Below are 25,183 nucleotides of genomic sequence, written 5' to 3'. Positions count from 1 at the left end.
CGGCTCCCGCCGCTCGGGGCTCTCCCGGTAACTCTTCCTCAGCGGCAGCCGGCACGGAGCGGCGGGAGGAAGAGACGACGACGACGACGACGACGACGACGACGACGACGCGGGGGGAGGTTTTTTCTCCAAGGAACCGTTGAGCTGCGCCGTTGCCGGCGGGATTCCCGGCGGGATTCCCGGCGGATCCAGCGCGGTGTTGTGGATCACTTTGCTCAGCCCGGCCTCCTGCTTGATCTTCAGCTTGAGGCCGATGCGGCTCCGAGCCTCGTACGTCTTCATCGGGGGGCGGCTCCGGGACCGGGACGGGAGAGCGTCCTCATCCCCCCGGGAATCCCCCCGGGAATCCCCCCGGGAATCCCCGCCCCGGGGGTTTGGGGGATCCCCCCGAAGTTCCCGAGGGGGGTCCCGGGGGGGGTCGCGCCCCTCCCCCAGCCAGGTGACGCTCGGGGAGCCCCCCCCGTGCTTGATGAGCAATTTGGGGGGGGCGGGAGGGGGAGGGGCGGGAGGGGGAGGGGCGGGGGAGGGTTGGGGGAGGGGCAGGGAGGAGGAGGAGGAGGAGGAGGAGGAAGGGGGGAGGGGGTGGGAGCGGGAGGAGGAGGTGGAGCAGGAGGATGAGGAGGAGGAGGATGAGGAAGAGGAGACGTATTCGTCTGCAAGAGAAAGTCGTGGGGTCGTTAATTAGAGCTCGTTTGCACAGCCATGACCAGAATTTCCCTTTTTCCACACCCAAAATTTGCCTTTTCCCAGGGAATTCACCCCTCGGGACCCCACGGACCCAGAGGCTGCACCGGGACCCGGCAGAGACCCTCGGCTGGGCCCTGATTGACCTTTGATTGACCTTTAATTGACCCCTGATTGACCTTTGATTGACCTTTAATTGACCCCTGATTGACCTTTGATTGACCTTTAATTGATCCCTAATAAACCTTTGATTGACCCTTAATTGACCCCAATAAACCTTTGATTGACCTTTAATTGATCCCTAATAAACCTTTGATTGACCCTTAATTGACCCCTAATAATCCTTTGATTGACCTTTAATTGATCCCTAATAATCCTTTGATTGACTTTTAATTGACCCCTAATAAACCTTTGATTGACCTTTAATTGACCACTAATATTCCTTTGATTGACCTTTAATTGACCCCTGACTGACCTTTGATTGACCTTTAATTGACCCCAATAAACCTTTGATTGACCTTTAATTGACCCCTAATAATCCTTTGATTGACCTTTAATTGACCCCTGATTGACCTTTGATTGACCTTTAATTGACCCCTAATAAACTTTTGATTGACCTTTGATTGACCCTTAATAAACGTTTAATTGACCCTTAATAAACCTTTGATTGACCTTTAATTGACCCCTGATTTTTTGATGGGCCTTTGGCAGATTCCAAGCCCCAGGAATTCCATTCCCAGAATCCCATCTCACCCTGTTCCCATTGGGATTCCCACCCCCTATTCCCACGGGATTCCCAGATCCCATTCCCAGATTCCCAGATCCCAATCCCAGATCCCCGGATCCTCATCGGGCCGGTCCCAGACTTCATTCCCATGGGGATCCCATTCCCAGATTCCCAGATCCCATTCCCAGATCCCATTCCCAGACTCCCAGATCCCATCCCCAGATCCCCGGATCCTCACCAGGCCTCTCCCACATCCCATTCCCAGATCCCATTCCCATATCCCAATCCCAGATCCCCGGATCCTCACCAGGCCGGTCCCAGACCTCATTCCCATGGGGATCCCATCCCCAGATTCCCAGATCCCAGATCCCCAGATCCCATTCCCATGTGGATCCCATTCCCAGATTCCCAGATCCCATTCCCAGATTCCCAGATCCCAGATCCCCAGATCCCATTCCCATGGGGATCCCATTCCCAGATTCCCAGATCCCAACCCCAGATCCCCGGATCCTCACCGGGCCTCTCCCACATCCCATTCCCAGATCCCATTCCCAGATTCCCAGATCCCAATCCCAGATCCCATTCCCAGATTCCCACATCCCATTCCCAGATCCCATTCCCAGATTCCCAGATCCCAATCCCAGATCCCCGGATCCTCACCGGGCCGGTCCCGTGCCAGCTGCCGGTCGAGCGCCAGCGCCGTCTTCTCCTCCTGGATGAAGATCCGGTCGATCATCACCATCTCTGCCGAGGGGCTGGAGCGCTGCGGGACAGGGATTTGGGATTTGGGATTTGGGATCAGGGATTGGGGATTTGGGATCATCACCATCTCTGCCGAGGGGCTGGAGCGCTGCGGGACAGGGATTTGGGATTTGGGATCAGGGATCTGGGATTTGGGATCATCACCATCTCTGCCGAGGGGCTGGAGCGCTGCGGGACAGGGATTTGGGATTTGGGATCAGGGATCGGGGATTTGGGATCATCACCATCTCTGCCGAGGGGCTGGAGCGCTGCGGGACAGGGATTTGGGATTTGGGATTTGGGATCAGGGATCTGGGATTTGGGATCATCACCATCTCTGCCGAGGGGCTGGAGCGCTGCGGGACAGGGATTTGGGATTTGGGATTTGGGATCAGGGATTGGGGATTTGGGATCATCACCATCTCTGCCGAGGGGCTGGAGCGCTGCGGGACAGGGATTTGGGATTTGGGATCAGGGATCTGGGATTTGGGATCATCACCATCTCTGCCGAGGGGCTGGAGCGCTGCGGGACAGGGATTTGGGATTTGGGATTTGGGATCAGGGATTGGGGATTTGGGATCATCACCATCTCTGCCGAGGGGCTGGAGCGCTGCGGGACAGGGATTTGGGATTTGGGATCAGGGATCGGGGATTTGGGATCATCACCATCTCTGCCGAGGGGCTGGAGCGCTGCGGGACAGGGATTTGGGATTTGGGATTTGGGATCAGGGATCGGGGATTTGGGATCATCACCATCTCTGCCGAGGGGCTGGAGCGCTGCGGGACAGGGATTTGGGATTTGGGATCAGGGATCTGGGATTTGGGATCATCACCATCTCTGCCGAGGGGCTGGAGCGCTGCGGGACAGGGATTTGGGATTTGGGATCAGGGATCGGGGATTTGGGATCATCACCATCTCTGCCGAGGGGCTGGAGCGCTGCGGGACAGGGATTTGGGATTTGGGATTTGGGATCAGGGATCGGGGATTTGGGATCATCACCATCTCTGCCGAGGGGCTGGAGCGCTGCGGGACAGGGATTTGGGATTTGGGATCAGGGATCTGGGATTTGGGATCATCACCATCTCTGCCGAGGGGCTGGAGCGCTGCGGGACAGGGATTTGGGATTTGGGATCAGGGATCGGGGATTTGGGATCATCACCATCTCTGCCGAGGGGCTGGAGCGCTGCGGGACAGGGATTTGGGATTTGGGATTTGGGATCAGGGATCTGGGATTTGGGATCATCACCATCTCTGCCGAGGGGCTGGAGCGCTGCGGGACAGGGATTTGGGATTTGGGATTTGGGATCAGGGATCGGGGATTTGGGATCATCACCATCTCTGCCGAGGGGCTGGAGCGCTGCGGGACAGGGATTTGGGATTTGGGATCAGGGATCTGGGATTTGGGATCATCACCATCTCTGCCGAGGGGCTGGAGCGCTGCGGGACAGGGATTTGGGATTTGGGATCAGGGATCGGGGATTTGGGATCATCACCATCTCTGCCGAGGGGCTGGAGCGCTGCGGGACAGGGATTTGGGATTTGGGATTTGGGATCAGGGATCGGGGATTTGGGATCATCACCATCTCTGCCGAGGGGCTGGAGCGCTGCGGGACAGGGATTTGGGATTTGGGATCAGGGATCTGGGATTTGGGATCATCACCATCTCTGCCGAGGGGCTGGAGCGCTGCGGGACAGGGATTTGGGATTTGGGATCAGGGATCGGGGATTTGGGATCATCACCATCTCTGCCGAGGGGCTGGAGCGCTGCGGGACAGGGATTTGGGATTTGGGATTTGGGATCAGGGATCGGGGATTTGGGATCATCACCATCTCTGCCGAGGGGCTGGAGCGCTGCGGGACAGGGATTTGGGATTTGGGATCGGGGATTTTCAGGATTTGGGATCTCACCCGGGACTCCTCCAGCAGCAGCAGTCGGTATTTGTTGAGCATGGCCCGGGTGCGGCGCAGGAGCTGCTCCGACACCGCCTCGAACTCCTCGTCCACTGGGAATGGGAACGACGGGAATGGGAATGGGAATGGGAATGGGAATGGGGAACGGGACAGGAACACGGACAGGAACGAGGAACAGGAACGGGGTTGGAAGAGGAGGAGGAGGAGGAGGAGGAAGGGCGGATGAAGGAGAGGACGGAGGCGCAGAAGGAAACGAGAGAGGAGCGGGAGGGAGAGAAGGAAGGAGAGGGAAAGGGACCCATTATTCCAACATTCCCGATATCCCCACATCCCCACATCCCGGTGACGTTCCCGGTGACGTTCCCGGTACCCCACATCCCCACATCCTGGTGACATTCCCGACGTTCCCGGTGACGTTCCCGGTGACGTTCCCAGTACCCCACATCCCCACATCCCCATATCCCGGTGACGTCCCCGGTGACGTTCCCGGTGACGTTCCCGGTACCCCACACCCCCACATCCCCACATCCCGGTGACATTCCCGACGTCCCCGGTGACGTTCCCGGTGACGTTCCCGGTGATGTTCCCAGTACCCCACATCCCCACATCCCCACATCCCGGTGATGTTCCCGGTGACGTTCCCAGTACCCCACATCCCCACATCCCCACATCCCAGTGATGTTCCCGGTGACGTTCCCGGTACCCCACACCCCCACATCCCCACATCCCGGTGACGTCCCCGGTGACGTTCCCGGTGACGTTCCCGGTATCCCGGCGCTCTCTCACCCCTCCGGCGCTCGGGCTCCCCCGGCAGCACCCCCTGGCGGAAGGGCAGGGCTCGCCCCACACACACCACAACCCGCAGATACCCCGCACACCCCATACCCCATATCCCCATATCCCGACATTCCCGGTGACGTTCCCGGTGACGCTCCCGGTGACGTTCCCGGTGTCAGTCTCACCCCTCCGGCACTCGGGGTCCCCCGGCAGCACCCCCTGGTACACGTGGTAGGGCAGCAGGCGCCGCAGGGCGTCCCCCACGGAGCGGAACGGGGTCCGGAACTCGGGGTGCAGGACGGAGCCCTGGTGCTTGTGCAGCTGCTCCAGGAGACTGCGGGGACGCGGGAATTGGGGTTTGGGAATTGGGAATTGGGGTTTGGGAATTGGGAATTGGGGTTTGGGGTCTGGGAATTGGGGTTTGGGAATTGGGGTTTGGGGTTTGGGAATTGGGGTTTGGGAATTGGGAATTGGGAATTGGGAATTGGGGTTTGGGGTTTGGGAATTGGGGTTTGGGGTCTGGGAATTGGGGTTTGGGGTTTGGGGTTTGGGAATTGGGGTTTGGGGTTTGGGGTTTGGGGAATTGGGGTTTGGGGTTTGGGAATTGGGGTTTGGGGTCTGGGAATTGGGGTTTGGGGTTTGGGGAATTGGGGTTTGGGGTTTGGGAATTGGGGTTTGGGGTTTGGGAATTGGGGTTTGGGGTTTGGGGTTTGGGGTTTGGGAATTGGGGTTTGGGGTTTGGGGTTTGGGAATTGGGGTTTGGGGTTTGGGAATTGGGGGTTTGGGGTTTGGGGTTTGGGAATTGAGGTTTGGGAATTGGGGTTTGGGGTTTGGGAATTGGGGTTTGGGGAATTGGGGATTTGGGGACGCAGGAATTGGGGTTTGGGAATTGGGAATTGGGGTTTGGGAATTGGGGTTTGGGGTTTGGGGTTTGGGAATTGGGGTTAGGGAATTGGGGGTTTGGGGTTTGGGAATTGGGAATTGGAGTTTGGGAATTGGGAACTGGGGGATTGGGGTTTGGGAATTGGGGTTTGGGGTTTGGGAATTGGGGGTTTGGGGTTTGGGGTTTGGGAATTGGGGGTTTGGGGTTTGGGAATTGGGGGTTTGGGGTTTGGGGATTTGGGAATTGGGGAATTGGGGGTTTGGGGTTTGGGGTTTGGGAATTGGGGGTTTGGGGTTTGGGGATTTGGGAATTGGGGAATTGGGGGTTTGGGGATTTGGGGTTTGGGGGTTTGGGATTGGGGGATTGGGGTTTGGGGAATTGGGGAATTGGGGGTTTAGGGTTTGGGGAATTGGGGTTTGGGATTTGGGGACGCGGGAATTGGGGAATTGGGATCAGGGAAATGGGAAATCGGGATTTGGGATCGGGGGAAGGGAATTGGGGATTTGGGGACAGGAATTCTGGGGTTTTGGGATCGGAGAGGAACCCTGGGCTTTTGGGATTGGGAACCCCGGGATTTTGGGACGGGGACTTCCAGGATTTTGGGATTGGGAGTTCTGTTATTTTGGGATCGGGGAGGAGGAATTCCAGAATTTGGGACGGGGGAGGAATTCTGGGATTTTGGGGCTGGGCAGGAATTCCAGGATTTGGGGGATCAGGAATTCCGGGGAGAGGATTCCCCATCCCAGCGGGAATTCCCAGTGCTCCCAGTGCTCCCAGTTCCTTACCAGGCCTCCTTACTGGGCTGCAGCACCGGGGGCTTCTTCAGCGCCAGCTTCGGCTCCAGCTGCGGAGACATCCCGGGATTTGGGGTCAGTTCCTGGGATTTTGGGGAAATTCCCGGGATTTTGGGACGGATCCCCAGAGTTTTGGGGTGAATTCTCTGGATTTTGGGGACAATTGCTGAGATTTTGGGGTCAATTCAATTCCTGGGATTTTGGGGTTGGGGTGAATTCCTGGGATTTTGGGGTCAATTAAATCCTCGGGATTTTGGGGTGAATTCCCAGGATTTTGGGGTCAATTCAATTCCTGAGATTCTGGGGTGAATTCCCGGGATTTTGGGGACAATTCCTGGGATTTTGGGGTCAATTAAATCCTCGGGATTTTGGGGTGAATTCCCAGGATTTTGGGGTCAATTCCCGGGATTTTGGGGTGAATTCCCAGGATTTTGGGGTGAATTCCTGGGATTTTGGGGTCAATTCAATTCCCAGGATTTTGGGGTGAATTCCCAGGATTTTGGGGTGAATTCCCGGGATTTTGGGGTGAATTCCCAAGATTTTGGGACTCACCATGGGCGGGGCCTTCCCACCCCCCGAGGTCTGGGGGGGGGCCTTGATCCCACCCGGCTTCGCCTGCGGAAAAAAACGGGAAAAAATTGGGAAAAAAATTGGGAAAAAATATTGGGAAAACCCAGGAAATTCCCAGGGCTGGGAAAGGTGGGGGGGGGGGGCGGGGGGGGGGGACAGGACGGGGACACCCCAAAGGTGAAAAAAACAGGGAGAAAACTGGGAAATAAAAATGAAAAACTGGGAAATAAAAATGAAAGAAAGGGGAAATAAAATTGAAAGAAACAGGAAATAAAAAGTGGGAGAATTGGGAAAATTGGGAAGAGCAGGAAAACTGTGAAATTTAACAGGGAAAAGTGGGGAAAAGTGAGGGAAGAGTGGAATTAAAGGGGGAAAAGGGGAATTAAAGTGGGAAAAATGGAATGAAAGGGGGAAAGAACAGGAACGAAAGGAGGAAAAACAGGAATTAAAGGGGGTACAAAAAATGGAATTAACGTGGGAAAACCTGGAAAAAGAAGGAAGAAATGAGGAATAGAAAGGGGAAATCCCAGGGATAAATCCAGGGATAAACCCAGGGATAAATCCCAGGAGATAAATCCAGGGATAAATCCCAGGGGATAAATCCAGGGATAAATCCAGGGGATAAATCCAGGGATAAATCCAGGGATTAAATCCAGGGAATAAATCCAGGGATAAATCCAGGGGATAAATCCAGGGGATAAATCCAGGGGATAAATCCAGGGGATAAATCCAGGGATAGATCCCAGGAGATAAATCCAGGGAATAACTCCAGGGATAAATCCAGGGATAAATCCAGGGAATAAATCCAGGGATAGATCCCAGGGATAAATCCAGGGAATAAATCCAGGGATAAATCCAGGGGGTAAATCCAAGTACTAAAATAAAATAAAATAAAATAAAATAAAATAAAATAAAATAAATTGGGAAATGTGGGGGAAGGGCGCTCACCTGGCCTGGCTGCTGGGGGGGGAGGGGAGCCCCCGATTTCCCGGGAACGGGAACGGGAACGGCGGCGCTGGAGAACGGCTTCGAGTCGGCCGGGGAGGGAACAGCACCTGTGGGGACAGGAAACTGGGAATGGGAACTGGGAATGGGAATGGGAACTGGGAACTGGGAACAGCACCTGTGGGGACAGGAAACTGGGAATGGGAACTGGGAATGGGAACTGGGAATGGGAATGGGAACTGGGAATGGGAACTGGGAACAGCACCTGTGGGGACAGGAAACTGGGAATGGGAACTGGGAATGGGAATGGGAACTGGGAATGGGAACTGGGAACCGGGAACAGCACCTGTGGGGACAGGAAACTGGGAATGGGAACTGGGAATGGGAACTGGGAATGGGAATGGGAACTGGGAACTGGGAACAGCACCTGTGGGGACAGGAAACTGGGAATGGGAACTGGGAATGGGAACTGGGAATGGGAACGGGAACTGGGAATGGGAACTGGGAATGGGAATGGGAACTGGGAATGGGAACTGGGAATGGGAACTGGGAATGGGAATGGGAACTGGGAATGGGAATGGGAACTGGGAATGGGAATGGGAACTGGGAACAGCACCTGTGGGGACAGGAAACTGGGAATGGGAACTGGGAATGGGAATGGGAACTGGGAATGGGAACTGGGAATGGGAACTGGGAATGGGAATGGGAACTGGGAATGGGAACTGGGAATGGGAACTGGGAATGGGAATGGGAACTGGGAATGGGAACTGGGAATGGGAACTGGGAATGGGAACTGGGAATGGGAACTGGGAATGGGAACTGGGAATGGGAATGGGAACTGGGAATGGGAACTGGGAATGGGAACTGGGAACTGGGAATGGGAACTGGGAATGGGAACTGGGAATGGGAATGGGAACTGGGAATGGGAACTGGGAATGGGAACTGGGAATGGGAACTGGGAATGGGAACTGGGAATGGGAATGGGAACTGGGAATGGGAACTGGGAATGGGAACTGGGAACGGGGAATGGGAACTGGGAACCGGGAATGGGAACTGGGAATGGGAATGGGAACTGGGAACGGGGAATGGGAACTGGGAACGGGGAATGGGAACTGGGAATGGGAACTGGGAATGGGAACTGGGAATGGGAACTGGGAATGGGAACTGGGAACGGGGAATGGGAACTGGGAATGGGAACTGGGAATGGGAACTGGGAACGGGGAATGGGAACTGGGAACCGGGAATGGGAACTGGGAATGGGAATGGGAACTGGGAACGGGGAATGGGAACTGGGAATGGGAACTGGGAATGGGAACTGGGAACGGGGAATGGGAACTGGGAATGGGAACTGGGAATGGGAACTGGGAACGGGGAATGGGAACTGGGAACTGGGAATGGGAACTGGGAATGGGAACTGGGAACGGGGAATGGGAACTGGGAACCGGGAATGGGAACTGGGAATGGGAATGGGAACTGGGAACGGGGAATGGGAACTGGGAATGGGAACTGGGAATGGGAACTGGGAACGGGGAATGGGAACTGGGAATGGGAACTGGGAATGGGAACTGGGAACGGGGAATGGGAACTGGGAATGGGAACTGGGAATGGGAACTGGGAATGGGAACTGGGAACTGGGAATGGGAACTGGGAATGGGAACTGGGAACTGGGAATGGGAACTGGGAATGGGAACTGGGAATGGGAACTGGGAACGGGGAATGGGAACTGGGAACTGGGAATGGGAACTGGGAATGGGAATGGGAACTGGGAATGGGAACTGGGAACTGGGAATGGGAACTGGGAATGGGAACTGGGAACTGGGAATGGGAACTGGGAACTGGGAACTGGGAACGGGAACTGGGGGATGCTGGGGTTTGGGGCGTTGGGCTCTCAGGATCGGGGGCGTTCGGGGCTCTGGGCAGGTCGGACCCACCTGAGGCCGCCGCGCTCCCGGCGCCGCCTCCGAGGGCCGGGCCCGGCGCTCCCGGAGCCGCCGGAACCAGGACGGGAGCGGCCGGAGCCGGGAACGGGGCCGGGCTGGACGGGGGCGGCTTCGGCTGCAGGAGCAGCCCCTGGGGCACCTGGAAAATCCCAAAAAATCCCGTCAGGAGCGGATGGGAAATTCCCAAAAGAACAAAAAAACAATAAACCAAGAAATCCCGTCAGGAACGGATGGGAAATTCCCAAAAAAACCCCAAAAAAAACCCCAACAAACCAAAAAATCCCGTCAGGAACAGCTGGGAACACCCAAAAACCCCCAAATCCAGAGGGATCCCACTCTGGGAACCCCCAAAAACCTGAGTCCTCAAAATCCCAAATCCAGCAGGATCCAACACCTCAATCCCTGAAATCCCAAATCCAGAGGGAACCAACCCCTGAATCCCCCAAATCCCAAATCCTGAATCCCCCAAATCCCAAATCCTGAATCCCCCAAATCCCAAATCCTGAATGCCCCAAATCCCAAACCCAGAGGGATCCAACACCTTCAGTCCCTCGGGATCTGAGCAGGGCCCGGGATCTGGGAACGGGGAAATTCCACCTGAACGCCCCTGGAATTCCGGGATCCACGGGAATTCCTGCCAGGATTCACCTGCCCAGCCCCGGAATTCCCGGAATTCCATCGGGATTTCCCTGCTGGAACCGGCCTGGCTCAGAATTTTGGGATTTCCTGGGATTTCCCCTGGGGCATTTGGGAATTCCTGGAATATTTGGGATTTCCTGGTAATTCCCCCCAGGGAATTTGGGATTTCCCAGGATTTTTTTTTTTTTTTTTTTTCCCCGGATATTTGGGATTTCCTGGGATTCCCCCTGGGATTTTTGGGATTTACCTGCTGGAAGCGCTCGGGGCTGGGATGTTTGGGATTTTTGGGATGCTCTTTGGGATGTTTGGGATGCCCTTTGGGATCTTTGGGATGCTCTTTGGGATCTTTGGGGTTTTTGGGATTTACCTGCTGGAAGCGTTCGGGGCTGGGATTTTTGGGATGCTCTTTGGGATTTTTGGGATGCTCTTTGGGATTTTTGGGATGCTCTTTGGGATCTTTGGGGTTTTTGGGATTTACCTGCTGGAAGCGTTCGGGGCTGGGATTTTTGGGATGCTCTTTGGGATTTTTGGGATGCTCTTTGGGATGTTTGGGATGCTCTTTGGGATTTTTGGGATGCTCTTTGGGATCTTTGGGATTTTTGGGATTTACCTGCTGGAAGCGCTCGGGGCCGGCCTTGGGCGGGGCCGCGGGGCCGGGCAGGGGCTGGAAAGGTGCCGGGATCAGCGGGAAGCTCCGGGAATGCTCCGGGGGAAGCAGCGCGGGGCCCGAGGCCTTGAGCAGAGGGAAGTGCTGGGATTGGGAATGCGGGGACTGGGAATGCTCGGGGGGCTCCGGGAACGGCGCCGAGGGGACCCCGAAAAGCGCCGGGGCTGGGTCCGGGCGCGGCGGCTCCGAGGGAGGCCGGGGCTGGGATGGGGGGCGGGAATGGGGCCGGGACGGAGGCCGGGACAGAGGCTGGGGCTGCGAGGGAGGCCGGGCCGGGATCTGGGACGGGATCTGGGATGGGATCTGGGATGGGATCTGGGATGGGATCTGGGATGGGATCTGGGACGGGATCTGGGATGGGATCTGGGATGGGATCTGGGACGGGATCTGGGACGGGATCTGGGATGGGATCTGGGACGGGATCTGGGCCGGGATCTGGGCCGGGATCTGGGCCGGGATCTGGGATGGGATCTGGGACGGGATCTGGGATGGGATCTGGGACGGGATCTGGGACGGGATCTGGGATGGGATCTGGGCCGGGATCTGGGATGGGATCTGGGATGGGATCTGGGCCGGGGGGTCCCCGGGGGACGTTCCCGGGAGCTTCGGCTGCAACAGAAGGAGAGGAAAGAGCTCGGTTAGTGCGGGGCAGGGAGGGAGGGGAGGGAATTCCCAGGGCAGGAAAAAAGCTTGGGAAAAGCACCTGGAACCTGCCCCCACCCCCCACACATCCCCCCCCCCCCCCCCCCCAAAAAAAAAAAATCCTAAACACAAAAAAAAAAATAATTCCTGAGCCCAAAATCATTCCTGAGCCCAAAATCCCAATTCCAAAATCCTGATTTCGAAATCCAAAATCCTGATCCCAAAATCCAAAATCCTGATCCCAAAATCCAAAATGCCGATTTTGAAATCCAGAATCCAGATCCCAAAATCCTGATCCCAAATTCCAAAATCCTGATTTCAAAATCCAAAATACTGATCCCAAAATCCAAAATACTGATCCCAAAATCCAAAATCCCGATCCCAAAATCCTGATCCCAGCCTCGATCCTCCCGGGGGAGGATGGAGAAGGGAAAATTGGGAATCCAGGGGTGGATTTTCCTCCCCTGGAATATCCCAGGAAAAACACTCAGGAATGTCCCGAACCCCTCCTGGAAAAATCCCGGGAAAATCCACCCTGAGGATTCCCAGCACACCCCAATTATATTTTGGGAAAATTCTGGGCAGCGCTGAAGGGAAAAATCCATCCCTGGGAATTTGGGAGATTCCCAAAGCGGCTCCGAGCTGAAATTCCCACCGGGAAAAAAAAAAAAAAAAAAAAAAAAATCCAATCCCATTCTTCTCTCCCTCCTCCCCCCCCCCAAAAAAAAAAAAAATTCCCCCTTTTTTTTTTTTTTTTTTTTTTTCCCCATCCCGTTCCAGGAACGAAATCGGTCGGATCCGACCTTCCCTCCCCCGTTCCCGAATTCCCGGAGCTGGGAAGGGCCCTGGCGAGGATTTGGGGCGAATTCCAGGGATTTTGGGGGTGCGGCGGCGGCGGCGGCGGCCGGGGTTAGTGAGAGCCAAGCGAGCAGGAAATGGGGCAGGAATCGGGGATTTGGGGCAAAAACCCCAAATCAAACAGAACTGAAGCACAAATAAACAACGGGGGCTGGGAAAGGCCCGGATTGGGGGAGGAATTCCGGGAGATCTGGGGTTGGGTCCCTCGGGAAGGATCCAGCGGGAAAATCGGATCCAGGAGGGATCTGGGGAGGGATCAGGGCTGGGAGACGCCGGGATCTGCTTCCAAATCCCAGATTTCCACTGCTGGATCCCAGATTTCCACTGCTGGATCCCAGATTTCCACTCCCAAATCCCAGATTTCCACTGCTGGATCCCACATTTCCACTGCTGGATCCCAGATCTCTACTGCTGGATCCCACATTTCCACTGCTGGATCCCAGATTTCCACTGCTGGATCCCAGATTTCCATTGCTGGATCCCAGATTTCCATTGCTGGATCCCACATTTCCACTGCTGGATCCCAGATTTCCACTGCTGGATCCCAGATTTCCATTGCTGGATCCCAGATTTCCATTGCTGGATCCCACATTTCCACTGCTGGATCCCAGATTTCCACTGCTGGATCCCACATTTCCACTGCTGGATCCCAGATTTCCACTGCTGGATCCCAGATTTCCACTGCTGGATCCCACATTTCCACTCCCAAATCCCAGATTTCCACTGCTGGATCCCACATTTCCACTGCTGGATCCCACATTTCCACTGCTGGATCCCAGATTTCCACTGCTGGATCCCAGATTTCCACTGCTGGATCCCAGATTTCCACTGCTGGATCCCACATTTCCACTCCCAAATCCCAGATTTCCACTGCTGGATCCCACATTTCCACTGCTGGATCCCAGATTTCCACTGCTGGATCCCACATTTCCACTGCTGGATCCCAGATTTCCACTGCTGGATCCCAGATTTCCACTGCTGGATCCCACATTTCCACTCCCAAATCCCAGATTTCCACTGCTGGATCCCAGATTTCCACTGCTGGATCCCACATTTCCACTCCCAAATCCCAGATTTCCACTGCTGGATCCCAGATTTCCACTGCTGGATCCCAGATTTCCACTGCTGGATCCCACATTTCCACTGCTGGATCCCAGATTTCCACTGCTGGATCCCAGATTTCCACTGCTGGATCCCAGAGTTCCACTCCCAAATCCCAGATTTCCACTGCTGGATCCCAGATTTCTACTGCTGGATCCCAGATTTCTACTGCTGGATCCCAGATTTCCACTGCTGGATCCCAGATTTCCACTGCTGGATCCCAGATTTCCATTGCTGGATCCCACATTTCCACTGCTGGATCCCAGATTTCCACTGCTGGATCCCACATTTCCACTGCTGGATCCCAGATTTCCACTGCTGGATCCCAGATTTCCACTGCTGGATCCCACATTTCCACTCCCAAATCCCAGATTTCCACTGCTGGATCCCACATTTCCACTGCTGGATCCCAGATTTCCACTGCTGGATCCCACATTTCCCCTCCCAAATCCCAGATTTCCACTGCTGGATCCCAGATTTCCACTGCTGGATCCCACATTTCCACTCCCAAATCCCAGATTTCCACTGCTGGATCCCAGATTTCCACTGCTGGATCCCACATTTCCACTGCTGGATCCCAGATTTCCACTCCCGGATCCCAGATTTCCACTGCTGGATCCCACATTTCCACTGCTGGATCCCAGATTTCCACTGCTGGATCCCACATTTCCACTGCTGGATCCCACATTTCCCCTCCCAAATCCCAGATTTCCACTGCTGGATCCCACATTTCCACTGCTGGATCCCACATTTCTGCACCTGGATCTCTGATTTCCACTCCCAGATAAGAGATTTTCACTGCTGGATCCCAATTTTCCATCCCTGGATCCCAATTTTCCATCCCTGGATCCCGGTTTTCCATCCCTGGATCCCAATTTTCCATCCCTGGATCCCAATTTTCCATCCCTGGATCCCGGATTTCTACTCCCAGATCGTTTTCCCCCATTCCCACCGAAACCCCACCCCGAAATTTGGGATTTTTGCCGGGAAGGGAAACTGGGAGCCCAGGGCTGGACGTGGATTTGGGATCATCCTGGGAAAACCCAAAATCATTCTGGGAATGCCCCGGGAAACCCCGGCACCGCCCAACCCCCTCCCCTCCCCTCCCAAACCTCCCCAAAATCCATCGGGAAATCCCAAAATCTGGGGGGACGGCGCCATTCCTGGGGGGAGGGGGGGGAACCGGGAATTCCCAAATCCTGGGAAACCCCAAATCCTGAGAATTCCCAACGCCAGCAGCAATCCCAGGAACCCTGAAACCCCAGCAGTCCCCAAATCCCGGCACTCCCCAAATCCCAGTAATGCCAGGAAGCGCCAAGTTCCAGTAAAATCTAAATCCCAGGAACCCCCAAATCCCAATAACCCCCAATCCCCAATAATAACCCCAATTCCCATTTTCCCCAATTCCCATTTTCCCCAATTCCCATTTTCCCCCCAATTCCCATTTTCCCCAATTCCCATTTTCCCCAATTCCCACTTTTCCCCAATTCTCACCTTTCCCCAATTCCCATTTTCCCCCCAATTCCCACTTTTCCCCAATTCCCATTTTCCCCAATTCCCATTTTCCCCCCAATTCCCACTTTTCCCCAATTCTCACCTTTCCCCAATTCCCATTTTCCCCAATTCCCATTTTCCCCCCAATTCCCACTTTTCCCCAATTCCCACCTTTCCCCAATTCCCATTTTCCCCAATTCCCATTTTCCCCCCAATTCCCACTTTTCCCCAATTCTCACCTTTCCCCAATTCCCATTTTCCCCCCAATTCCCACCTTTCCCCAATTCCCATTTTCCCCCCAATTCCCATTTTTCCCCCCAATTCCCATTTCTCCCCTCACCTGCTGCAGGAACATGGGCACGGTTTCCTGGCCCAGCACCGGCGCCGCCGTTCCCAGCAGGATTTTCTCCGGACTCGCGGCCATGCCGGGGCTGGGCTGGGCGCTCCCGGCCCCCAACGGCGCCGGCGTCGCCTGCGCGGCGCCGCCGGAACCGGGCTCGGCGCCGGAGCCGCCCCCGGCGCCGGGACTGCCCGCGGCCGCCTGGATGCTGACGGCGGCTCCCAAACCATCCCCGGCGTTGAGCATGGCCACCGGGCTGGCCAGAGTCACGCCTTGGATCACCGTGGGCGCCGGCGCCGTCGCCGAACCGGGGCTGGGCAACGGCCCGGCGAGAGACACCGGCATTTGGAACAGCGCCGGCGGCGCCACCTGGCCCGGCTGCAGCTGGATGGGAGCGGCCGACAGGATGTGAGCCGTGCCCGCCGCGCCCGGCGACGCCAGCACCGGGCCCAGGTTGAGCTGTCCGGCCAGGTTTTGGTTGAGCAGCTGCGCCGGCAGCGCGGGGTTGGCCAGCAGCTGCGCGCCGGCGCCTTGGCCGGCGATGATGTGAGTTTGGCCGGCTCCCGGCAGCAGCTGGCCGCCGACGTTGGCCGGCAGCGCCGAGAGAGGCTGGGGGAGAGGCACGGCCGAGGCGCCGGCGAGCTGTCCCGGCAGCAGGAATTGGTTTTGGCCTTGGAAGGGCTGCGCCGGGATGACGATGGATCCGCCCTGGTTGAGCACGTGCACGCTCATGGACTTGCCCAACGCCGGCGGCTGCGGCGGCGGCGGCTTGAAGACGTTGGGGGGGAAGCTCTGGAGCACCACGTTGGGCGCGGCTTTGCCGGCCATGAAAGTCAAGTTTTGTTGAGCTTTAGCCGGAGCCTCGCCGGGCAGCGCCAGCGCGCCGCCGGGAGCGAAGGGTTTCGGCGTGATCTGGTAAAGCTTCTGCTGCAGCACGCCGGCGGGTTTGGGCTGGATGGGCGTGGGCGTGCGGTGGATGATGACGTTGGGCGCCGGCACCAAAGAACCGCCCAGCCCCGAGGTGACGGTGAGCGGCTGCGCCGACGCCGCCGAGACCCCGCCGAACACCGAGCTGCCGTTCAGCGTGGTGGTGGCCACGGCGGGGAGGCTCTTCTGGATCACCAGCCCCGCGCCCTGCGCCGCGGCCGCCTCGGGCTGGGCGATGTACCCGCCCACGGCCGCCACCGGCGCCGGTTTGGCCAGAAGCTGCGGCGCGGCCGGTTGGTTGATGGCCATCACCTGTTGACCGACCACCTGGATGGGTCCCAACCCCAACGCGCCGCCGGGGCTACCGTTGGGCAAACCGGGCAAGTTTGGCAAGGGTTGGATGGTGACGTTGCCCAAGCCCACCTGCTGCAGGAAGGGCTGGACGCTGATGGCTTTGTTGACCACGTCCGGCGGTTGCACCAAAGCCTGCGGGGCCAGCACGGCCGGAGGTTGCAAGCCCAAGAGGTCGGCGCCGCCGGAGAAGATTTGGGGCGTGCCGTCGGCCGCCTGCACCACCGGCTGCAGCGCCGGCAGCTGGAAGGAGCCCAGGTCCAGCTCGGCCTCGGCCTCCAACGTCTGCTCGGTGATGTTGGCCTCCTGCAGGCTTTGCTGGAGGATGTCGCACGGTTGCTCGGCGCCCGCGCCGGCGCCCGGGCCCGGCGAGCCCAGGATGTCATCCTCCAGGAAGTCCAGGTCCACGCTGGCCGGCGGTTGGCTCGGTTCGGCGCTCAGCGGGTTGCCGCCCGTGGTTTCCTGCCCGTGGAGCTGAGGGAATGGGGAAATGGGGAATGGGTCAGATGGGGGTGAGGGATGGGGGGGTGGGGGGTTGGAGGGGTTTGGGGAACCCAATGGAACTCAACGGATCCCAACGGAGCTCAACAGGACCCAACGGAACCCAACAGAGCCCAATGGAGCTCAAAGGGACCCAACAGAGTTCAAAGGGACCCAATGGAACCAAACAGGACCCAATGGAACCCAACAGAACCCAATGGAGCTCAAAGGAACTCAACAGAGATCAATGGGACCCAACAGAGCCCAACAGGACCCAATGGAGCTCAAAGGGACCCAATGGAGCTCAAAGGAACTCAACAGAGTTCAATGGAGCCCAATGGAACCCAACAGAACCCAATGGAGCTCAAAGGAACTCAACAGAGATCAATGGGACCCAACAGAGCCCCACAGGACCCAATGGAGCTCAAAGGGACCCAACAGAACCCAACAGAGCCCAATGGAGCTCAAAGGGACCCAACAGAGTTCAAAGGGACCCAATGGAACCAAACAGGACCCAACGGAACCCCACAGAAACCAAAGGAGCTCAAAGGAACTCAACAGAGATCAATGGGACCCAACAGAGCCCAACAGGACCCAATGGAGCTCAAAGGGACCCAATGGAGCTCAAAGGAACTCAACAGAGATCAATGGGACCCAACAGAACCCAACAGAGCCCAATGGAGCTCAAAGGGACCCAACAGAGTTCAATGGGACCCAACAGAGCCCCACAGGACCCAATGGAGCTCAAAGGAACTCAACAGAGTTCAATGGAGCCCAATGGAACCCAACAGAACCCAACAGAGCCCAATGGAGCTCAAAGGGACCCAACAGAGATCAATGGGACCCAACAGAACCCAACAGGACCCAACGGAACCCAACAGAACCCAATGGAGCTCAAAGGGACCCAACAAAATCTGAGAGGTCTAAAAAAAGGAATTTTCCACCCAAAAACCACGGGATTTTCCTGGGAAGTTTTTCCTCTTCGTCCAGCCCTGGGAAAAGGGCCGGAATTCCAGGCTGGGAAAGGCCAAAAATTGGGTAAAATTTGGTGGGTGGGGGGTGGAGGGGGCTACGTACCCCAGCACCCTCGAAAAAGGCACTGGCGGCATCGCCGGAATTGTCCAGGAGATCGTCACTGTCAATCTGGAACCGGAAACACCGGGATTACCGGGAATTCTGGGGTTGGGGAAAAGGGGGAAAAAATGGGGGAAAATGGGAAATAACGGGGGGAAATATGGGGGGGGGAATGGGAAAAAATGGGGAAATATGGGGGGGGGAAAGGGAATAAAACGGGGGAAAGTGGGAAAAAATGGGAGAAAATGGGAGAAAAATGGGGAAAAAAGTGGAAAAAAAGGGGGAATAAATAGGGAAAGAAAAAGGGAAAAATAAAATGAAAAAGGAAATAAAAAGAAGGATGTGGGGGTGAGGGGTGAGAGTTTGGGTGGGAACGGCCCCGAATTCCCACCTGGATGAGGCGGGGGGGAAAAAATAAAAATCCCGGAAAAATTCCGGGCGGGGGCTGCGGATGGAGAGAGGTGGGGGTGATGGAAAAGGGGAATTCCATGGAAAAATGGGAATTTGGGGGTCAGGGCTCGCTCACCTTCTCGGATCCATGGAGGAAATCGTTCAGGGCCTGCGGATCGCTGCGGAGAAGGGACAGGAGCATCAGGGAGGGAATCCCGGGAATTCCGGAATTCTGGGAATTCTGGGAATTCCAGCGCTGCCGATCCCGGGAATCCCGGAATTCTGGGATTTCCAGCGCTGCCGATCCTGGGAATTCCGGGAATTCCAGCACTGCCAATCCCAGGAATTCTGGAATTCCGGGAATTCCAGCACTGCCAATCCCGGGAATTCTGGAATTCTGGGAATTCCAGCGCTGCAAATCCCGGGAATTCTGGGAATTCCAGCACTGCCAATCCCGGGAATTCTGGAATTCTGGGAATTCCAGCGCTGCAAATCCCTGGAATTCTGGGAATTCCAGCACTGCCAATCCCGGGAATTCCGGGAATTCCAGCGCTGCCGATCCCGGGAATCCCAGAATTCTGGGATTTCCAGCACGGCCAATCCCGGGAATTCTGGGAATTGCAGCACTGCCAATCCTGGGAATTCCGGGAATACCAGCACTGCCAATCCCAGGAATTCTGGGAATTGCAGCACTGCCAATCCTGGGAATTCCGGGAATACCAGCACTGCCAATCCTGGGAATTCTGGAATTCCGGGAATTCCGGCACTGCCAATCCCAGGAATTCCGAGAATTCTGGGAATTCCAGCGCTGCAAATCCCGGGAATTCTGGAATTCTGGAGGGCTCAGAGCTGCCCTGGGGACATTTTCCACCTTTCCAGGGAACTCCCAGCCCTTCCAGGACTTTTCCAGGCATTTTTGGGACAATTCCAGCCTTTTTTTTGGGGACATTTTCCACTTTTCCCAAGACCTTTTTCCATCTTTTTGGGGACATTTCCCACATTCCCAAACCAATTCCCACCTTTCTTGGAAAATTACAGCCTTTTTTTTTTTTTTTTTTTTTTTTTTTTGGGGGGGGGGGGGAGGGGAAGCGCTCCCCAAAAATTCCCATCTTTTCCAGGGTCTCTCCCACCACAATTCCATTATTTTTTTTTTTCCTGTGCTTCCCAACATTCCCAGAACAATTCCCACCCTCTTTTGGGGCCGTTTCCGGGATAATTCCCATTTTTTTTTTTTCGGGGGCTGTTTCCGGGATAATTCCCATTTTTTTTTTTTCGGGGGCCGTTTCCGGGATAATTCCTTCCCATTTTTTGGGGGGGGGGGGGGGGGGGTCGTTTCCAGGGTAATTCCCACTTTTCCAGCTGGGAAATTTGGGAATTGCAGACTCACCAGATGACATCTAACAGGCACCGCCCGTCCTCATCATCCATGTCACCTGCAACGAGACACAGCGTCACTTTTCCATGGAAAATCCTGGAAAAATCCCGGCACTCCAGGCCCTTTTCCCACTTTTCCCCCCACCCCCACCCCGGGAATGGGCCCCAAAATCCTCGTTTTTGTCGTGGTTTTGGGAGGGAAAAGCGGGAAAGGGGAAGGGGGCGGGGAAGGGATTCCTCCAGGAATCGATCCCGGGAATTCCTCACGGGATTTATCCAGGGAAATTTTCCTCCAGGAATTCTACAGTAAGGAAAGAATTGATCCCTAAATTCCTCAGGGAATGGATTCCCAAAAAAAAAAAAAAAAAAAAAAAAAAAAAAGCCTCAAGGGATGGATTTATCCAAAAAAAAAAAAAAAAAAAAAAAAAAAAAAATTCCTCAAGGAACGGATTGATCCCCCCAAAAAAAAATCCTGAGGGAATTTCGGGATTTATCCCAAATTGCCTCCTGGATCCTGGAGCCCAAAGCCCCAAATTTGGGCAGAACAGCCGAAATTCCCGAGATTTTTTTTTTTTAAAAAAAAAAAAAAAAAAAAAAAAAAAAACAAGAACCCGGGCGGATTCCGAGTATTCCATCCCGCTTTTCCCAGGAATTCCTCCCCAAATTCCCAAAATTCCTGGGGAAATCCCAGAGCCCAAATCCTGGGGAAAACTCGGGAATTCCCCAGGAAAACTCGGGAATTCCCCAGGAAAACTCGGGAATTCCCCAGGAAAACTCAGGAATTCCCCAGGAAAACTCGGGAATTCCCCAGGAAAACTCGGGAATTCCCCAAGAACTCCAGGGATTCCAGCCCCCGGGGAAGAATTCCCGGAATGAAATCGGGATCTGGGGCGGAATTCCCGCGGAAAAGCAGCCAAAGGATCCCAAAGTTCCGTGTTTTTTTTTTTTTTTTTCCCGGGCGTTCCGGCCCATCCCCCGCTTCCAGGTATTGATATTCCGATATGGGATCAATCCAATCAACACCCGATCAATCAACGGCTCCACCAATCGCCCTGCAATTAACGGACGTTCAACCGAGGAACCGCGGGATCCAACGAGCGATTGAATCAATTAAATCCGTCAGCCCGAAACCGAACCCGTCAATTAACGGGGTCCGACCGATCGACGCCGAACGTCGCCGATCCGCTCATCGCCGGCTGAGCTGATCAATCGCCGATATCCCACGCGCCGACGCAGCCGACGCCGCCGGCAATCGATTAATAACGCGGCTCATTAACCGGCAAGCGCAGCCGTTAATCGAGCGCCCAATTAATGCCGTCGATAATCGCTAATCGAACGCCTCGTAATCAACCAACGCGTAATTAATCGATCCAGCGCGCGCGCGACCACGCGGATCACTGAGGGATTATTGATCGGTTACCGACCCACGATGGAACGGAGCGAGTGAACCGGGCGTTAATTAACGAGCTGTTAATTGATCGGCTCCTGATCGGGGATTCGCTGCTGGGCTGATCGATAGGTGATCAATACCTGATCGATCAGCGATCGACAGCTGCCGGGGCCGCAGGCATCGCCGATCGACCCACGGAGCCCCGGCGGTGATCGGTTATTGATTATCGATCACCGACGACCGGCTATCGATTATCGGGTATTGATTATCGATCGGTGATTGGCGATCATTGATTATCGGCAGCCAACAGCCAATGAGCACAGCCGGGCGGGTCCCAGAGGTTCCCACGGGATTTCGACGGAAGGGGAAAGAAATTCCTGGGCCCGGTTCGGAAAAACAATTCCCAGTTCGGAATTCCCCAATCCCAGTTTAGAATTCACCAATCCCAGTTCGGAATTCTCCATTCCCAGTTCAGAATTCATCAATCCCAGTTCGGAATTCTCCATTCCCAGTTCAGAATTCATCAATCCCAGTTCGGAATTCTCCATTCCCAGTTCAGAATTCATCAATCCCAGTTCGGAATTCTCCATTCCCAGTTTAGAATTCACCAATCCCAGTCCAGAATTCCCATTTCCAGTTTAGAATTCAACAATCCCAGTCCAGAATTCCCATTCCCAGTTTGGAATTCTGCATTCCCAGTTCGGAATTCACCGATCCCAGTCCAGAATGCTCCATTCCCAGTTTGGAATTCACCAATCCCAGTTCAGAATTCTCCATTCCCAGTTCAGAATTCACCAATCCCAGTTCGGAATTCCCATTCCCAGTCTGGGATTCCCCATTCCCAGTCTGGGATTCCCCACTCCCAGTCTGGGATTCCCCATTCCCAGTTCAGAACTCCCCAATCCCAGTTTAATTCCCAGAGCTGTGGGAAGCTGTCCTGGAATAGCCAGGATTGGAGTAAGGGAAGAGTAGGGAATGGGATTTACTCGGGGGATACCCCATGGATACTCCAGGGATACTCTGGGGATACTCCAGGGGTACCCCACGGATACTCCAGGGATACTCTGGGGATACTCCAGGGATACCCCACGGATACTCCAGGGATACTCCTGGCTGGAATTCCAGCCCCAAACTCCTACTCAGGGGTTACACACAGCACAGACTCCACTCTCCAACCCCGTGCTCCGGGGATACTCCAGGAACACCACAGGAATACTCTGGGGATACTCCAGGGGTACCACGGGAATACTCTGGGGATACTCCAGGAATACCACGGGAATACTCTGGGGATACTCCAGGGGTACCACGGGAATACTCTGGGGATACTCCAGGAATACCACGGGAATACTCTGGGGATACTCCAGGAATACCACGGGAATACTCTGGGGATACTCCAGGAATACCACGGGAATACTCTGGGGATACTCCAGGGACACCACAGGAATACTCTGGGGATACTCCAGGGATACCACAGGAATACTCTGGGGATACTCCAGGAACACCACAGGAATACTCTGGGGATACTCCAGGGATACCACGGGAATACTCTGGGGATACTCCAGGAATACTCTGGGAATACTCTGGGGATACTCCAGGCCCAGCCTCCCCTCCCCAGCTCTTATTCCGAGGATACTCCAGGACTCAATCCCAGACCCCAAATCCAACCAGTCCCTCCCTCCCCCCCCCGCCGCCCCCCCCCCCCCCCGCCGTGCCTCAGTTTCCCTCCGGAGCAAAAAAACCCTCGGAATTCCCAAAAAAAGCCCCCCTCAAAAAATTCCCAAAAATCCCCAAAAGGCCCCGGGCTGCGGGAAGGGCCCCGGGAGTGCGGAATGAACACGGGAGAGATCGGGACACACGACCGGAGTTTATTCGGACACGGAACCGTTCTGGGGGCAATTCCGGGCGTTTGGGGCAATTTTGGGAATGGGTGAGGAGGAGGAGCCCTGGGAAAGGGATGGGGGATGGGAGGGGAGAGGGGAACCCCGAAATCCCAAACCTGACCCGGCCGGAGGGGGAGGGGACGGGGAAGGGGAGGAAGAAGCGGAGGAAGAGGAGGGAGAGGAAAAGCAGGAGGAAGAAGAGGAGGAAGAGAGAAGAAGAGGAAGAGCAGGAAAAGGAGGAAGAAGAGAAAGGGGGGGACAGCCCGGGAGCAGCTCCAGAGCTCAATCCCTGAGGATGAGAGGGAAGAGGAAGGAGAGGAAGAAGAGAAAAGCGAGGATGAAGAGGAAAAGGAAACGAAGAGGAAGATGAAAAGAGAAGGAGGAAGATGAAGAAAAGGAGGAGGAAGAGGAGGAGGAAGGCCACACACACACAGAGAGCCAGAGCTGGGACATCCCCAAAGCAGCTCCTGAGGAAGAGGAGGAGGAAGAGGAAGAGGAAGATGAAGGCAAAGAACCAGCCCGGGGCCAGCTCCGGGACTGAGCCCTGAAGAAGAGCGGGAGGAAGAGGAGGAGGAGGAGGAGGAGAAGGAAGAGGAAGATGAGGCAGGGGAGGAAGAGCCGCGGCAACAGCGGGAGGAGAAGGAAGAGCGGGAGGAGGAGGAAGATGAGGAAGAGGCAGAGGAGGAAGATGAGGAAGAGGCAGAGGAGGAAGATGAGGAAGAACCGCGGCGGCAGCACGGGGAGGAGGAGGAGGAGGCGGCCGAGGCCGAAGGCCCCACCCCGCGCCCCCCCCCCCCCCACCCCCCGCCCGCCCCCCTCAGTTTTGGGCCCGTTCGGGGCCGCTCGGAGCGGGGGGGGAGGGGCCGCGGCGGGGCCGGGGGGGGGTTCCCGGCGGCGGGGGGGGGCGCGGCGGGGCCGGGGGGGGGTTCCCGGCGGCGGGGGGGGGCGCGCGGCCGCGCTGTCGCCGCCGCTGTCGCGACAGGGCCGCGATTTGGGGCCGATTCGCCGCTTTTTTGTGGCGGACTCACCGTGAGGCCTGAGCGGCGCCCGGCGCGGGGTCTCCCAGGCGCCCCCGCACGGGCGCCGCCGCCAGGACCCCGCCGGGCCCCGCCGCTTAGGGGTTCGCGGCGCTGCCTGATCGCGGCCGCCTCTCCGCCGCGCTCCGCCGGGGACACAGCGGGGCCCGGGGGGGACGTGGCGGGGACGGGAGGGTAGCGGGGGGTTTAACGGGACCCCCCCACGGCCCCGCGGCCCCCCCAGAAAAGCGCGGAGAGGAATTCATTAGCATAAACCGCGCCCCCGGACAGGCATTAGAATAGACACGCCCCCGCGCTGGCGCCTCAACAGCCAAGCCCCCCCCGGGGCGCCGCTCATTAGCGTAGGCCACGCCCACAACACCGTGCGGTAACACAGCCCACGCCATCGCTGTAAATTAGCATGGCCACGCCCTCGTAACTGTAAATTAGCATAAACCCCTCCCAGAACCCTTCAAATTAGCATAAAACACACACGGCATCTGCCTATTTGCGTAAACCCCGCCCCATCTCAAACCAGCTACAATCGGTACCCCTAATTTACATACGCCGCGCCTCCACGCGTCGTT

General features: G+C 56.2%; 1 protein-coding gene across 1 annotated transcript in view; it reads right to left on the bottom strand.

The window, feature by feature from the left end:
- Positions 1 to 24,644, bottom strand: part of BICRA (BRD4 interacting chromatin remodeling complex associated protein) — a 25,125-nt gene extending 481 nt beyond the window's left edge. The window contains exons 1-14 of the mRNA XM_062512455.1: positions 24,609 to 24,644; positions 20,324 to 20,369; positions 19,073 to 19,115; positions 18,550 to 18,615; positions 15,715 to 17,466; positions 9,870 to 10,112; positions 8,784 to 8,852; positions 8,037 to 8,143; positions 7,071 to 7,572; positions 6,510 to 6,568; positions 5,027 to 5,175; positions 4,062 to 4,156; positions 2,072 to 2,174; positions 1 to 653 (exon numbers count right to left, since the gene is read on the bottom strand). The exon at positions 1 to 653 is cut by the window's left edge and continues 481 nt beyond it. Of these exons, the coding sequence (XP_062368439.1) occupies positions 1 to 653; positions 2,072 to 2,174; positions 4,062 to 4,156; positions 5,027 to 5,175; positions 6,510 to 6,568; positions 7,071 to 7,572; positions 8,037 to 8,143; positions 8,784 to 8,852; positions 9,870 to 10,112; positions 15,715 to 17,466; positions 18,550 to 18,615; positions 19,073 to 19,115; positions 20,324 to 20,364 (3,882 nt within the window). The 5' untranslated portion in view covers positions 20,365 to 20,369; positions 24,609 to 24,644. The remainder of the gene's footprint in view (positions 654 to 2,071; positions 2,175 to 4,061; positions 4,157 to 5,026; positions 5,176 to 6,509; positions 6,569 to 7,070; positions 7,573 to 8,036; positions 8,144 to 8,783; positions 8,853 to 9,869; positions 10,113 to 15,714; positions 17,467 to 18,549; positions 18,616 to 19,072; positions 19,116 to 20,323; positions 20,370 to 24,608) is intronic.
- Between the last annotated feature and the right edge of the window lie 539 nt (positions 24,645 to 25,183).

This window comes from Cinclus cinclus, chromosome 37 (assembly GCF_963662255.1).
Source record: "Cinclus cinclus chromosome 37, bCinCin1.1, whole genome shotgun sequence".
Lineage (NCBI taxonomy): Eukaryota > Metazoa > Chordata > Aves > Passeriformes > Cinclidae > Cinclus > Cinclus cinclus.
This window is presented reverse-complemented; position numbering and strand designations above follow the sequence as displayed.